This window comes from Phoxinus phoxinus (assembly GCF_949152265.1).
Source record: "Phoxinus phoxinus genome assembly, chromosome: 11".
NCBI lineage: Eukaryota > Metazoa > Chordata > Actinopteri > Cypriniformes > Leuciscidae > Phoxinus > Phoxinus phoxinus.
In genome coordinates, this window is record NC_136886.1 from 5,566,389 (window position 1) to 5,581,804 (window position 15,416).

The 15,416-nt window shown below is 37.4% G+C and overlaps 1 protein-coding gene across 2 annotated transcripts in view; it reads left to right on the top strand.

The window, feature by feature from the left end:
* gnas (GNAS complex locus) overlaps positions 1–15,266 on the top strand; it is a 36,601-nt gene extending 21,335 nt beyond the window's left edge. For both annotated transcript variants that reach the window (XM_079629568.1, XM_079629569.1), the window contains exons 6-12: positions 9,117–9,171; positions 9,345–9,418; positions 9,637–9,695; positions 10,729–10,849; positions 10,997–11,127; positions 11,271–11,338; positions 12,146–15,266. In XM_079629568.1, the coding sequence (XP_079485694.1) occupies positions 9,117–9,171; positions 9,345–9,418; positions 9,637–9,695; positions 10,729–10,849; positions 10,997–11,127; positions 11,271–11,338; positions 12,146–12,292 (655 nt within the window). In that variant the 3' untranslated portion in view covers positions 12,293–15,266. The remainder of the gene's footprint in view (positions 1–9,116; positions 9,172–9,344; positions 9,419–9,636; positions 9,696–10,728; positions 10,850–10,996; positions 11,128–11,270; positions 11,339–12,145) is intronic.
* Positions 15,267–15,416: the final 150 nt, after the last annotated feature.

The following is a 15,416-nucleotide window of genomic DNA, read 5'->3' on the forward strand; positions in this document are numbered from 1 at the left end:
ATGGTTGACATTTAGGCCTAAGTGGCGAAGATAAAAATCTTTGTCATTATTTTTTTGTTATTAAAAAATAAGAACAAAGATACACATTACATATACACAACATAATATACAAATTAAATAAACAGTGCTTTATTTTTTTAGCTACAGGTGTATTTATCATTAGCATTCAAGAAAGAAATGTAAAAAATAAAACACTACATAGACTTTACTGTATACATTATACATTCATTCTTATTAAAGCTACTAAGTTCTCAGTCAAAAGCAGAGTGATTTTCTCTTTGCTTTTTGTTGTTTAATTAACATTAAAGGGATAGTTCCCCCAATTCTGTTTATTTCATTATTTACTCAAGTTGTTTTAAACCCGAATAAATTTCTTTCTTCTGTTGAAAATAAAAGTTATTTTGTTATAAAAAGTTATAAATGTTTGGTTACCCACATTATTCAAAATATCTTATTTTGTGTTCAGCACAAGAAAGAATTCAATACAGGTTTGTAACAACATCCGACTGAGTAAATGTATTTTCCTGGTGAAAACGGCTCAAGTCCTTCAAATAAAAATCAGTCTACCGGCTTTCATAGAAAATCTAGGAAGTCGGGGAAGGTCTAATTTTTTTTAAAGTTTCGTTACAAGCTGTTCACACATTGGCATTACAAAATTACATGAATACGTGATTTCAAATGGTAACATGCTAGAATTTTTCATGTGTGCAGGTTTCTATTTTTCAGAAACCAAAGAAATGTTGCATTCTTGCTTGCATGCGTTTCAGAGAGGAAATAATGTTTCATTAAGGTTGTCTATTTTCAAAGAAAGCAAAATATATATATATATATTACTACGTGTAAACAAAAATATATATTCTACAAGCTTTTTGTAAACCAGATAAACATTGCATTCTTGCTTGTCCGTAGTTCCTAAACACAAGCCCAGTGCATGGAGAGAAAAAATTCCTGAACCATCCGCCATGTTTCTTTCTGTCTCTTCGAGTGTCTCTCTTTCTCTCCCTTTTCTTCCCCTATCCCTCTTTTGCGAAACCAGACCTGTTTTCTCTCTCTCTCTCTCTCTCTCTCTCTCTCTCTCTCTCTCTCTCTCTCTCTCTCTCTCTCTCTCTCTCTCTCTCTCTCTCTCTCTCTCTCTCTCTCTCTCTCTCTCTCTCTCTCTCTCTCTCTCTCTCTCTCTCTCTCTCTCTCTCTCTCTCTCTCTCTCTCTCTCTCTCTCGCGCTCTCGCTCCACTCCCTCTGTCTTTCTTTTTCTCTTCACTCTTTCTCTTTCTGTCTGTCTCTCCCTCTCTCTGGCCTCTCTCCAGTCACACAAGATTTGGAGCTGATAGTCTATTTATAGCGCCTGTGGTTCTGTCGCTATGACAACCGAGCTGGAGGCCAGGGCGCCAGGGAGCTATTTTTGGAGCGCCGCTGTAATGTCAGACACAGCCTTCTCTCTTTTCTTTCTCTTCCACCGCTCCCTCTCTCCCGGTTTCTGCTGCTCCCTTACTCTGGCGTTGCAAACTTACAGAAGTGTGTGTGTAAGAGAGAGAAAATGCGGCGGAGGCTATCGATTAATTCCAAGTTGTTGTTGAATTAACATTTCCTGAGATAAATATTGGTAGCTTTTTGTAAGTTGAAATGCTGAACTTTTTATTTTGTATTATTATTTGTATTTCCTTTTTATTATATATTTTCAACCGATAATAAAACAAGCACAACCAATGCAAGTAATTTTTTTTCAAACAAAAAAACTTTGTTGTTGAACGCCACTGTTGTTTCTGAAAGGCTCTGCTATCCTCTGTGCCGTATCGTGCCACGCACACACACGCGGCCCACACTGAGCCTAAAGAGTGTTTGCGATTGGCCCCGGAAGCTGCCTAATCCACACTCTTAATACTCCACTGCTAACTAGATGAGCTGTAATATTAACCAGATTAGTAAGCGATGAGGATATTATCAGCTTTTCCATGTTAATACACCATCGGCACTCTCTATGAATAGATTTTTCTCTTTGCATGTTTTCTTTTTTTCTTGCCTTTATTTTTAGCCATCCAGGAGACTTAATTTTTTATTCATATTTTAAATATTTGTATATTTTTTTAATTCAATTTTAAATGCTCCATGCTGTGGTCCATTGTAAATGTAAATATTTTTGTTTTTAAGTTTAATAATAGTGCTCAGTTGTTCATTTAATGATTTATTATTTTATTTTTTTACATATATTTATAATTTATTTACTTTTTATATAAAACATACAAAACATTTTTATTAAAGTTGCTTTTGGTGACTGCAAATTAGGGCTGCACAATATTTAGTTTTTCTGCAATATGAAAACAATTTCACCAGATAATTTGAATAGCTCTATTTGTAAAGAATTAATCATTCTAGAATGATTGGGGTGATTTATTATTATTATTTGTTCAGAGATTGCATCTGCATAGAAAATAATAAACAAATTGCAAGCATAGATAAATACAATAGAACAAAATACTAATGAAATAAGCAGCGGTTTGTTTTTCAGGTAAAACTGTACTCAGGTACAGACATTGAATAATCAGGTGTACAATAACATTGCATAGTTTTCACTGTATAAATTAAATATACCGTAATTAATTAATACAATTTATCTGTGTTAAAGCTACAAAAGTGCTTTTCTCTTTAGGTTGATATCTCAAAAAATAAGCTTTCAGTAAGATGTAAGGTGCAGTACCAAACTTTTTCACTAGTTGACATTTCTGCCCATATAAGGGCGCCTCCATTTCCATATGTTGTTTGAGTGATTGAACTGTTATTTTGACAATTTTCATACAATTTATGAAGTAGACATCCTATTCAGAAGTAGTATTCAGAAGAAGAATTGAATGGATGCTATCTTTTGAACTCTTGGCATGAAAACAAACTGAGGTTTCTACCATTCTTTCATGATTTTTCATGTTCATCACAATTTCAAAATAAAGGTCTGAACACGCCTTAGTAGTATGAAAATATTCTTGTTGCAAATTGAAAAATTACGGCTCCTCAGTCATTTATTTTGAAAATCAGTCACCAAATATGTAAACTAGAGATTGTAAGCTTTCAAAGGATATATAGTTTGTCAAGATTAGTTTAGGTTTAGTATTGGATATTACTGTTTTAAATATGTAATGGATGCCAATATAAGGGGTTAAACACATGCAAATGATAAACGGTCACTCTATGATGGTTCAACTTTGCAATTAATCCACGAATTACATGCGTTCAGAACCGGAACCGATCAACTATGATCCCTAAACTTGACATCGCACATCCTGCCATGTGACTAGCTTTATTCTCTCTCTTTATTCAAGTCTAAACGGTTAGAAAACAGTGCAAAAAGTTGTTCAGTCTGTATATTAAATTGAGCATTTTAAGTAAATTAAATATTTTCAGTTAGATTAGGGTGATGGCGTTGCAAGTGACTTTGCATGTTTGTGGTATTACCCGTGCACTTTCCTTTTACCGGACAGTTTTTGTACTCTATGTACGTCGCACACTCGTGTCTGGTGTAGACATGCTGTCATAGTTTATAATCATCAGTAAAGCTTTTGTTTGTTTGGGATACTGTTTGCCATCTTTTATCAACTAAGTTTGTGCAAGTCTGAATAATTTTTAGCACTGTAACCACTTAACACAGCAATGCACCAAAAATATAATATTTTGGACATTTGATAAATGACTAGATGGTGCCATCGGCGTCTCTCCCAGAACAGCTGTTTGGCTCAAACTCTTCTGTTCAGTCCAGAATGCATTTTAAAAATAAAAGTTGATCAATCAAATATTAATGCTGTCATAGACGGGCAGTTTTTGTGATTTAAGAATAATTGGGTTTACAAATGGCACCGCACTATTTAATTTAATTCATGATTTTAATTAATATCAGAATAAATATTTTCTCCAAAAAACAGTTGTCAGTAGAGTGTGTGTGCGCATGTATAAATTATACACTTTTTTTGTAATGTTGTTGCTACACTTTTACTTGCTTTATTGCATTGTTCCTGCAGTGAATTGCTTAAAGCACGAGTGAACTGCATACTTTTTATATAATAAATAAAAGGAGCTGAACAGAAATTGTGTAGGCCAAGTCATATGACGTGTGTGTGTGTGTGTGTGTCTCAGACCATCCATTTACAGCTTGAAGTGTTTTTACAATTTTATTTTAATTGAAGTTGCTGCCTAATCATATCTACACTGCATGCTATAAGAGCAACTCAATATGTATTAATATCCATCTTGTGTGTTAAGACTTTTAACATCTATCACATGCTTTCTTCAAGTGTCTGTGCTTTACACTGCTCCAAACCAGAATCTCTGCAACTGTTGGCAGACATCGACGCGCAACAATTTCACAAACTTCCTGCCGTGCGGCCGCTTGAATTCTCGAATTCCTCTTGAGTTGAGGCTGGATTTGGGAATGCAGGGCTATATATACTCTGTCGCAACTATAGTTGTCTCTTCTGCTTGGCATTACGACAGCGGAGGCTGCATGCGTTCTCAACTAGTGTACCCAGAGGGGCATGAGTTGTATTATGTCTGACTAGCTGGCTGGGCTATTGTTGGAATCATTCTATTAATAGGAAGAAAGGCAATAATTGAGATATGGTGTTAGACAACGGCTGCGGTCACAATACAACTGTCTGTGCGAGCCTCAGCCATCTGTCTGTCTGCATTTTATCCTGTCTGTCTTTCATCGTTTGCTTCTTTTTATTTCTGTTCATGCCCCCTCTTCCATGTGACGTGCCACACTTTCATTTGTACGGCCTACTGTGCGTGTTGCATGCATTCTCTCTCTCTCTCACACACACACACACACACACACACACACACACACACACACACACACACTAGTGCAGTCCATGCCGCTGTGTGTGGGACCTACAGCTTTGCTGTTACATTTCAACCCTGTATGTTACATTCCTGTTGGCCTTGGACGGGGGGGATGCACATGCGCGGGTTTCTCTCACCATCTCTGATTCCCTCATGCTTTGATTTAGGCGTTACACTTTCGCTGGCATTTGTGAGAAATTTTAATGATTCTAATTACAATACTTTAATGATTGTACTTTTGTAGATGCAGATTTGTGATTCAAGAGACTTTTTAAATTATTTATTATAAGGAACTAGTTCATTACCGTAATCATTTGCTGTGAATTTTTTTAAAACATTATTTTATTTTCATAAATATTAGGGATGTGCGCAACGGCTAATTTCAATACCGTTTAAGCGGAAATTTTGCAACCGACTAGTTGACTAGTCTAACCCTGGAGACAGTGTGTATATGCGATCCCTTTGAAATTGACTACTTAATCTATGAACAGTCAAATCCCATTCTGAATACAACCAAAAATAGGTCGAGACACATGCGATGTTCTTGCCTTGCATTATGATAATTTTATATTAAACTTAAGCGTTCACTTAAGCAACGTTAGCCATTATTAGGGGTGTCACGATTCTCCAAATTCTCGATTCGATTAAATTTTCGATTCTAAGGTCACAGTTCGATTCGATTCTCGGTTTTTACTTTTTTTTTTTTTTTTTAAGCACAGGTTGCTATGCTATTTTTAGACCAAATTTAAATTTAGACCAAATGTCAAATTTAAAAAAATTATTAAGAACACAATGTAACAATAACTTATATCTTCAGTCAATTGGAAACTTAAGCAAAATAACCTGCAATAGTTTCTCCTTGTAACCCCTTCTTCACAGAAGATGACATTCAAGTTCACAACAAAACAAACAAACAAACAGTTTAACAGATACATCTATGCGTTGCGCAGAGCCACGTCTTTAAAATTCTATCACTTTATTCTCTGAGTGTACACACACACACGCGCGCACACACATACCGGCGGCGCCATTCGGCGTCTGTCCGCAGCGCCCAGCAACGGGACCGTGTTCAAAATTAATGCTGCTGCGCCACAGAGCGCCATTTACATAGTTTTATATTACATTTATTTTAAATTAATATAGTTTATATACATTTATTTGTCTTGTGACTTCACACTGTGCTGCAATATATAACGTTAGGCCTACATGTTTTACATTCAGAAATCAGCTGGTTGAATGAAAATTGCTGATGTTATCGGATTTTCAGGATACATGCAGTTAACGGACGCTCTCTGAGATAAAGTGCTTCAGACTGCAGACTAAGCAACTTATTTGATTGTAGAGTAGCCTCATGACATACATGATCTTAATTCCATAATGTCCTTAAACATAATATTGCAGGTTATAAACTGAGAAAGTGCGCGCGTCCGGTGTGCGATACCTCGAGTTGTCATAGACGCGACGCGGCGCTTCTCATCCGGTGTGTGCGATACCTCGAGTTGTAAAGACGCGGCGCTTCTCGTCCGGTGTGTGCGATGCCTCGAGTTGTCATAGACGCGGCGCTTCTCGTCGGGTGTGCGATACCTCGAGTTGTCATAGACGCGGCGCTTCTCGTCGGGTGTGCGATACCTCGAGTTGTCATAGACGCGGCGCTTCTCGTCGGGTGTGCGGCCCCCAAAGGAGGTTGACTCGCAGCATTTCAACGCGTGTTTTTTTCCGCTTGACAAGCCGACCGTCACCGAACGTGACATGGGGGCGTGGCAGCATCGATGATTCCATTTTTTAATTCGATGATCGAGATTGTGACTTAATTTCGATCGAAATCGTGACACCCTTAGCCATTATAGAGATATATTTATTAAAATCAACTGAATAGCGTGGGACCAATAAGTTGAGAGACCCAATAGCCTATTATTAACAGATTTCCTCAAATAAAAGTGAGTCCACATAAGTCAGCACGTTAAGGTGTCGTTTGATCGGGTTTAAACGCGCGTCTTGTGTATGAAAAGTTTGACGGTCTGAACACTGTTATTTGAGCGTATTTTCTTCATTACGATGTTAATATAGGAACTGTTCAGCTGTCAAGTAAGTGTCATTCATATTGTTTTTCCTTTAAAGGCACACTAAAGTACCTTGGCACGTGCAGCTTTGAATGCTGCATTGACGTAATGTCCACTGAAACAGGAAACTAAGGTGGGACATTGAATGGCTCCTCCCCTTTTTCAAATAGCCAATAGCGTTTACCTCACAGACTGCAATTCGTACTTGACAGCACCATGAAAGCGAATCCGAGCACTAATGATACGTTGGATTCAATAGTAGAGCTGTGAATAAATTCTAGCCATGCCATTCTTAACCAACGTACAGTTGGAAAATGGAATAAAACTTGAGCGTTTGAGAACCGAACACACATCTCAAACCCGTATTGCTCCGTGACGTGTCAACGGTCCCTTTGGTCAGGTGGTATTTGTAGCATAGGGGGCGGAGCTTTAGATTCTAGAGAGCATTTGATTGGACAGAAGATGTGATGAGAAGCTGAAGTCTGCGGTGATGTCATAAAAATTTGTGATCCATTTTAGTGGAAGTGAGAGACTGTAAGTTTTGAATGCTTATATCTCCTAAATGGAAATGTTGTCATTGTTTTGGAGCACACCAGCTTATTCATAATCGTAGGGCTAACATATTCATACTAAAAGCTAAAAACTTAAATCTTTGATTTCAGGGGGAATTACAATTAAAAATTGTAGTACTACATAACCTGTAGCATAACAAGCCTATAAGCAAGTTTAATACTAGTTTTTGACATGACAATAGAAGAAAATGGAAAAGTTTTGTGTAGGCTCTCAAAATACTCCATCTTGCTCATCCTCCGAGTAAACATTGTATATATATATATAATAATATATTAATTTCAAGATGTAACATTAACATGATGGTAATTTAAACGGAAATATTAGTTGTTTACATTTTTTTTTTTTCACATTTAATGTTATGCTTTATATTTCAAAGTTGACTAGCAGGCAGCAGTATCTTTAGTCGAATTGTCTCGCACATCCCTAATAAATAAATAAATATATATATATATTTATATTTGAGCAGTTTGTTGGAAAAAACTAAAACTGTAAAAAAAAGGTTGAGGGTCAGCTAGTTGAGAATATTCTATTACCGGTGAAACTCGAAAAAATTTGAATATGGTGCAAAAGTTCATTTATTTCAATTATTCAACTTAAAAGGTGAAACTAATATATTATATAGACTCATTACATGCAAAGTGAGATATTTCAAGCCTTTTTTGTTATAATTTTGATGATTATGGCTTACAGTTTATGAAAACCCCAAATTCAAATTTTGAATATTGTGAAAAGGTTTTCATAGCTGTACCATATTTGACTTTTTCGAGTATCACCTGTATAGAAAGAAAATTGTATTATATGGTCTTTTGTCAGCATCATTATAATCATTATAAATATGATTGATATTCTATAAAAAATTGAGCCAGTTCTGAACGAGAAGCGTATCATTGGGGACATCGATTATCGCTTTCTGCGTATGTTTATTTTTGACGAGTGTCTAAGATCTCGGCTGCGTGCACAAAGAAGCAGGAGTCGAGTTCGAGCCGCCCCACCATCTTGCAGCCGTTTCACCGGATAGCAGCTTGACTAAGACAGCGTTTCTTGATCCCCCTCCCTCCTTCTGTTTTGCCCTCTCTTCCCCTCTCCGTTTCCTCCCACTAGAGCCGATCCATTGACTAGAGCAGTGTCTGACTGAGCGCTCTCTGATCACTATGACTCAGACCCGTGCCTGCTTTGATCTGCAACACAAACATGCGCCCCCTGCTGGCTTATTCCACAGCTGCAGATTGTGCCAGCTGCCATTTTTTCCCCTCCATGGTTGATTTGTGTCGTGTGGTGATTTGAAAATGTGTGTGTGAAGTTTTGCGAATATATATGCTGTGTTTTATTGTAAATTAACTTTTGGTTCAATATTGCTATAAAATATATTGGGTTTATCACAGTTTTTAAAATTATTATTAGGGATGGATGGTATATATGACAAATAAATATAGTCATGTGGTAATGCCTTTTTAATGGATGCTTGTTCGGCAATGACTAAACTCTGGGTTGTGCATAACACTTCTTCCTTGTCTTGACTTGTTTGGAATAAATCCAGCTCTCTGTTTACTCATTACTCTTAATTCAAATAACATATTAGTCTTATCCTATTGATTATGAAGAAGTATTGAAGAAATATTAGACTGTTGTTAATAATGTTATATCTTTTTTTCATTTTAGTTTCCTGGACAGGATTGACACTGTAAAACAGAGCGACTATACTCCCACTGATCAGGTGCGTAAAGATCCACATGCCGGGATTCAAACATGCTTGATATTGAAGCTTATATCATTGGCCTTTCTTGTTCTCATCTTAAAAGCCATTGTTCTGTTATTGCGTATGATTTAAAGATGTTTTTTGTTGTAAATGTACTTTGAACTCTTCTCTTTGTTGCTTCCCTCTTTCAGGACTTGCTCCGATGCAGAGTTCTGACTTCTGGGATTTTTGAGACACGATTTCAAGTGGACAAAGTAAATTTTCAGTAAGTTTGACCAAGAGGCCTTCATATATATATTTAGACAAAAATAGATGAAAAACATAAACGGTCAACATCATAATTGTTTTTTTTTTGTGTGTGTGTTTTTTACAATTCGGTGGAAAAAGGGGACACCGTTACACTACATAAATAAGTGCTTGTAAACGGGTCCATGCCATCATGTCTGTGGGTTTTGGACTGATGCGTTTTCTCTTTTTCTGCAGTATGTTTGATGTTGGAGGACAGAGAGACGAACGCAGGAAATGGATCCAGTGTTTTAATGGTAACTTGTGCTTTTATTGCTTTATAATAATGATAATAATAAAGGTCCATTGAGAAGGGTTTTTGAATGGCCAATGCTGATATTAAAGGGAAGATGTACTTTTATTACAGTGTAAAAGGTAAATTAATGATCATATTTATTCAAAATTCACACAAATTTTTTTGTCTATTCACAGAGCTGACATAAAGCTTATTAGCCTGGCCAATACATTCGTTTATTCATCATTATTCACAATTTGTTGTAATCAGGGCCTAAAACAAACTTTTTGCCACACCAATCAATGAACGGTGACTTAAGAATATTTACCAGCCATAAATATTTTTTTTTATTTGCCATTAAGCTATTTTTGTGAAAACAGTTATGACACCAAAATTTTACATACTGGTTAAAATTCACTTTTCAGATGCAGAAATGTAATAAAGAAATCAAATTTGGTGGCATGTAAAAGTCTTCACTGTATAAATTAAACAGAGATTAATTCCTATTAAAGTTACAGAAGTTATTCTGTCCAGAGCAGTGAGTGATTTTATCTTTGGCCTTTGTTTCTTGATTAACATTAAAACAGACGGCAGCGGGACTATACACTTTAAGAGCTAATGCACAGATCTAATATGATGATACACATTTACGGTTTTCTATACCTTAAGACATAACCGACTATGTTTCCCAGAGACGGGTTGACATCATTTTATTTGAATTTGCTTTGGATGTTCGCACACAGAAAGCTTCCTACACAGTGTTGAATATTTCAATTGTCAAGGCTCAATCTTTTGTGACAATGCTGCACCGGCCCGTTAACTGTTGAGGGTCGTTCACATTTGTTTATGTTCTCACAACATTGCATTGTTAGAATTCATTAAAATGCTACTGGCCAACTGGCGATATTCTCGCCAACGCCAATTTTTGCTCTCATTTGCTGCTTGGCGAGTGTAGATTTCAGGCCCTGGTTGTAATTAAGGCAAGTTTATGATGGATATTGTTTTGCATTGCTGGTTCAAAGTGTATGCTAAAATCCTTTTCTTTCCTGTTACAGACGTGACCGCCATCATTTTCGTGGTAGCCAGCAGCAGTTATAACATGGTGCTCAGAGAGGACAATCAGACCAACAGACTCCAGGAGGCACTTAACCTGTTCAAGAACATCTGGAATAACAGGTACTTTTTGGATGCCTAAAACATGCTTGCACATGTAGAGAAGAAGAGGGCTTAATGAGAGTGTACTTATAAAATATATAAGTGTAGCTTTATGATTACCTTTTTTCCCCCAAAATCTCTTCATTGTTTTCTCTCTTGCCTTCTCAGGTGGCTTCGAACTATTTCTGTCATTCTGTTCCTAAACAAGCAGGACTTGCTGGCTGAGAAGGTTTTGGCGGGGAAATCAAAAATCGAGGATTATTTCCCAGAGTTTGCACGCTACACTACACCAGATGATGGTTAGTAAAATCAAATCGTTTTTCATTCATATATTTGAATTGAATACAAATTCTTGTATCAACCCAAAATTGAACCACACAGTAACTTTGGATATCATGGCATCAGTGTCATTAATTAGACATCTCTGCTTTCTATCTAACAGCAACACCAGAGCAAGGGGAAGATCCACGAGTTACGAGAGCTAAATATTTCATCCGAGACGAGTTCTTGGTGAGTCTGATTCTTGTATGCGACCAAAATCATCATGGCATCACATCACCCTGTGTCCTGAAGTTCTGAGCTATGGTAGTTGAGGAAAATTGACCATATACTGTACTGTGTGTGTGTACTGGCCAAGAAACTGTATTTTTCATTTTTAGGGGGGTTAGTCTTATTTTTTCATTTATTTTTTAAGAAATCGAAACTTATTCAGCAAGGATGCGTTAAATTGATCAAAAGTGACCGTAAAGACATTTTATAATGTTACAAAAGATACCCATTAAAAAAAATTCTATTCATCAAAGAATCCTGAAAATGTATTATCATGGTTTCCACAAAAATATTAAGCAGCTCAACTGTTTTCAACATTGATAATGATAAGACATTTTTCTTGAGCACCAAATCAGGATATTAGAATGATTTCCGAAGGATCATGTGACACTGAAGACTGGCGTTGTTTATTCTAAGCGCGCATTACAACGCTCAAGATATTTAAAGCAGGGTGGATCCTGATTGGCTGTCAATGTTTTCATCCAGCTTTGCCATCAAAGGAATATATTTAATTTTAAAATGTATTCAAATAGAACACAGCTATATTTTAATATTTTAGTATTTGTTTTTTTTTTTAAATGCAGCCTTGATGAGCATAAGAGACTTTTCAAAAATCTTACGACCCTAAATGTTAGTTTATACATATACATATAAACTCTTATAGGATGTTTACTTCAGTGAATTTCAAGGGTCAGACTTCCTTGCATTGTGATTTAAACCATGTCATGTTGCTGGTCCTAATAAAATGACTACCTTTTGTCTATTCAGAGGATCAGTACAGCGAGTGGAGACGGCCGGCACTACTGCTATCCCCACTTCACCTGCGCCGTGGACACGGAAAACATCCGCCGAGTGTTCAACGACTGCAGAGACATCATCCAGCGCATGCACCTACGACAGTACGAACTCTTGTGATCGCAGCAGGAATGACGGGACGCAAACTCACCACCTGAACTTTCTTTAGGCCCCCCTGCCCTACATCACGCCCCGATATCAAACCACAAACCTTCAAACTGATGAGTCCCCACCACTTACACACACATGCAAATTATATATATATATATATATATATATATATATATATATATATATATATATATATATATATATATAATACATACATGCATATACATACACACACACACACACACACACATACGTGTATGTATATATATTCATATATGTATACATACATACAGACACACTCACATGGCCTTTCTCCATCCTGAGTGACTAGGGGCTGGGGCAAGGGGATGCACTGTGTTACTGATGAAAGCGTGGCTGTGATATTTGGCAAAAAGACTTGTTAACACAGCCAAGGACTACCAATGTTAATAAAAGAGAGAGAGGAAAACAAAACATGTGAGAGGGAGAGGGAGGGGGGGGGAGAAAAGAGGAAAAAAAAAAAAAACTGTCCAGGACTGCTCAGGACAAGGAAGCCATTTCGTACACATACAGACATGCGTCCAGCTAAACTCCTGACCCGCGGTCCTATGTATGTTACACGTCAAACTTGTCTTTTTTCCGATCATATGCCTAAACACACGTTACTTATATTGATGCACATGCACAAGACATACACACGCTATTCTTATCCTCCACCGTTTTGGTCCTGTTGAGCGTTTAGTGCCTGTGCAAGCCTGGCGTGTCCCTCTCAACTTTTCCCCATTTTCCCTTTCCCAACACCCCATCCCACCCCAAAGGTGGACAGATCCCCCCTGGTTGAGAGCAAAACGACGGACCGTACGTTAAAAAAAACAAACAAACAAACAAACAAAAAACAGAATGTAGAGCAAAATGTCTTCTTTTTTTCTCCAACAAAAATGGAGGGTTTGGAGCATTTACTGCCCCAGGTTGCTTTGCGTGTGGAGCGGAGAATGACTTGAACACAAGACCCATCACATGGCTTGCTTCTCTAGATACATCGCAGGAGAGGCGAGCGCATGCAATGCCAGACTCATGCAGAACAGTGAACTAAATGCAGTGCAAAAAAATCCAAACTACATATACATATATATATGTATATGTAATAATACAACCTTTTTCTGTTTGTTAGTTTACCCAGATTGTGTGTGCTAATATGCACCATTTTAAACCTCCAGTTTTCCCAGTTGCTCTCTCCTGTTTTCAGAGTATCATTTCTCTCTCTCTCTCTCTCTCTCTCTCTCTCTCTCTCTCTCTCTCTCTCTCTCTCTCTCTCTCTCTCTCTCTCTCTCTCTCTCTCTCTCTCTCTCTCTCTCTCTCTCTCTCTCTCTCTCTCTCTCTCTCTCTCTCTCTCTCTCTCTCTCACTCTCACTCTCGCTCTCTCGCTCTCTCTCGCTCTCTCGCTCTCTCGCTCTCTCTCTCTCTCTTTCTCTCCCCTCCAACTTCCTCTCCTCCCCTTTAGCCTGGCTTTTGGTCTGTCTTTTGATTTCTCTGCTGGATCATTATTCTTGTACAGACTGTAAAATGTATTATTTTGTACAACTTTATTGAAGAAAAAAAGTAACTTGTAGAAGCTCCCTGTGCCTTGATCACGACTGTACGTGTAAAATGAGCTAAGATGTAAGTAAGATATGTTTCATTGCGCTGTTTGGCTCTGCCCTGCCTCTGTCGATTCCCTTCAACTCTGACCCCCCTCCCCGATTGCCTGTTTGCTCATCAGACTCTGGGTGGATGTTGCCTCCCCGCCCCTCCTTGTGCCGATCTAGAACCGGCCTCCCCGTACAACTCTAGAATGGGAAAAACAAATGCAACGCCGGTGTCAGATCGACGGCCGAGCGCAACTTTTACTAGCACTGCTTATCAGTGGAGTTTGGGGCGAGCTGCTGTCCGTCACGTCCCCCTTCCCCCTCTGTTTTTTATATTCATTCGTTTATCCTGCCTCTGGTTTATATTTTAGGAATCAAGACGAAATGCCTGATGCTGTGTAGTATAAAGCAAGAAACATTATATACAGTATATATAAATATATATATTTATGTGTAAATATATTATTTATATATATTTGTTTGCTTTTTACAGGTTTTCTTTGCCTTTTCTTTGGGCGACAACAATAGTCAACATTTTCGAGGCAGGGTGTGGGGCTTTTTTCTTCTTTTTTTTTTTGCTTTAACTCTGAAGGAGAAAATAATTCAAATGCAAAAACATTGCTTGTCTCTTCGTCAAAAACCAAATTCCTTTGCTAAAAAGAGTGAAAAAGACAGCAAATCTGTCAATGTATTAAGTGTACAAATTGTTTTGATAGCTGCACAGTCAGATATTGGGTTCATATCCCCCTCCCATGGTATTCATGTTTATTTCTTTATAAAAAAAAAAAAAAGAAAAGAAAAAAAGCTGCTCTACAAACTGACATACTAACAACAACAAAAAAAGAGGCCGCCCATCACCAGACAATGACCAATCGTAACCCTCTCTGTACCACACTTCCTGTCCTGCTATCCAATCACATGAAAGCAGGGGCCAGCTTTTGGTGCTCTAATGGTCCACTTTGTTACACAAAGTATTTATTTTTGTTTTATTTATTTGTCATTTTATACTTTTTTTCCCAAAACGCCATAATTTGAATCAAAAACTCTAATGTCTAACCGGTTTGATCCGGTTGTTTTTTCTGCAAAATGTGGTACAGGTGTTATCTATCTCATATAATGTTACGGACGTGGGATGGGGTGGGGGGGGAGATGTTAAGCTATGACATTTTAGTATGTTTACTTTTTTGTTTTTGTATTTTATTTTCTAATTCAGACTCGCTGCAGCAATAAGTGAGTGAGATTTGAGTACCAAACGCCCCCTTGCCTGACTCTATAAGAAGTGTTTTCAGTGTATATGTTGCTTTTTTCCATGTCTCACACTTACTGTACATTTTGTACAAAGATTCAAATTACAGCAGTAAAAGAAGAGTGTAACACTGTCTGAGTGACACACACATGCACACACTCTTTTCACAAGGCTAACTCTGTTTTTTGGCCCAAATCAAACTATAAAGGATAATGTAGTTGCTCTTACAGTGATGGTGGTTCTTAAAGGTCTAATATACCATTTGCTACATGTTTCTAAAGAG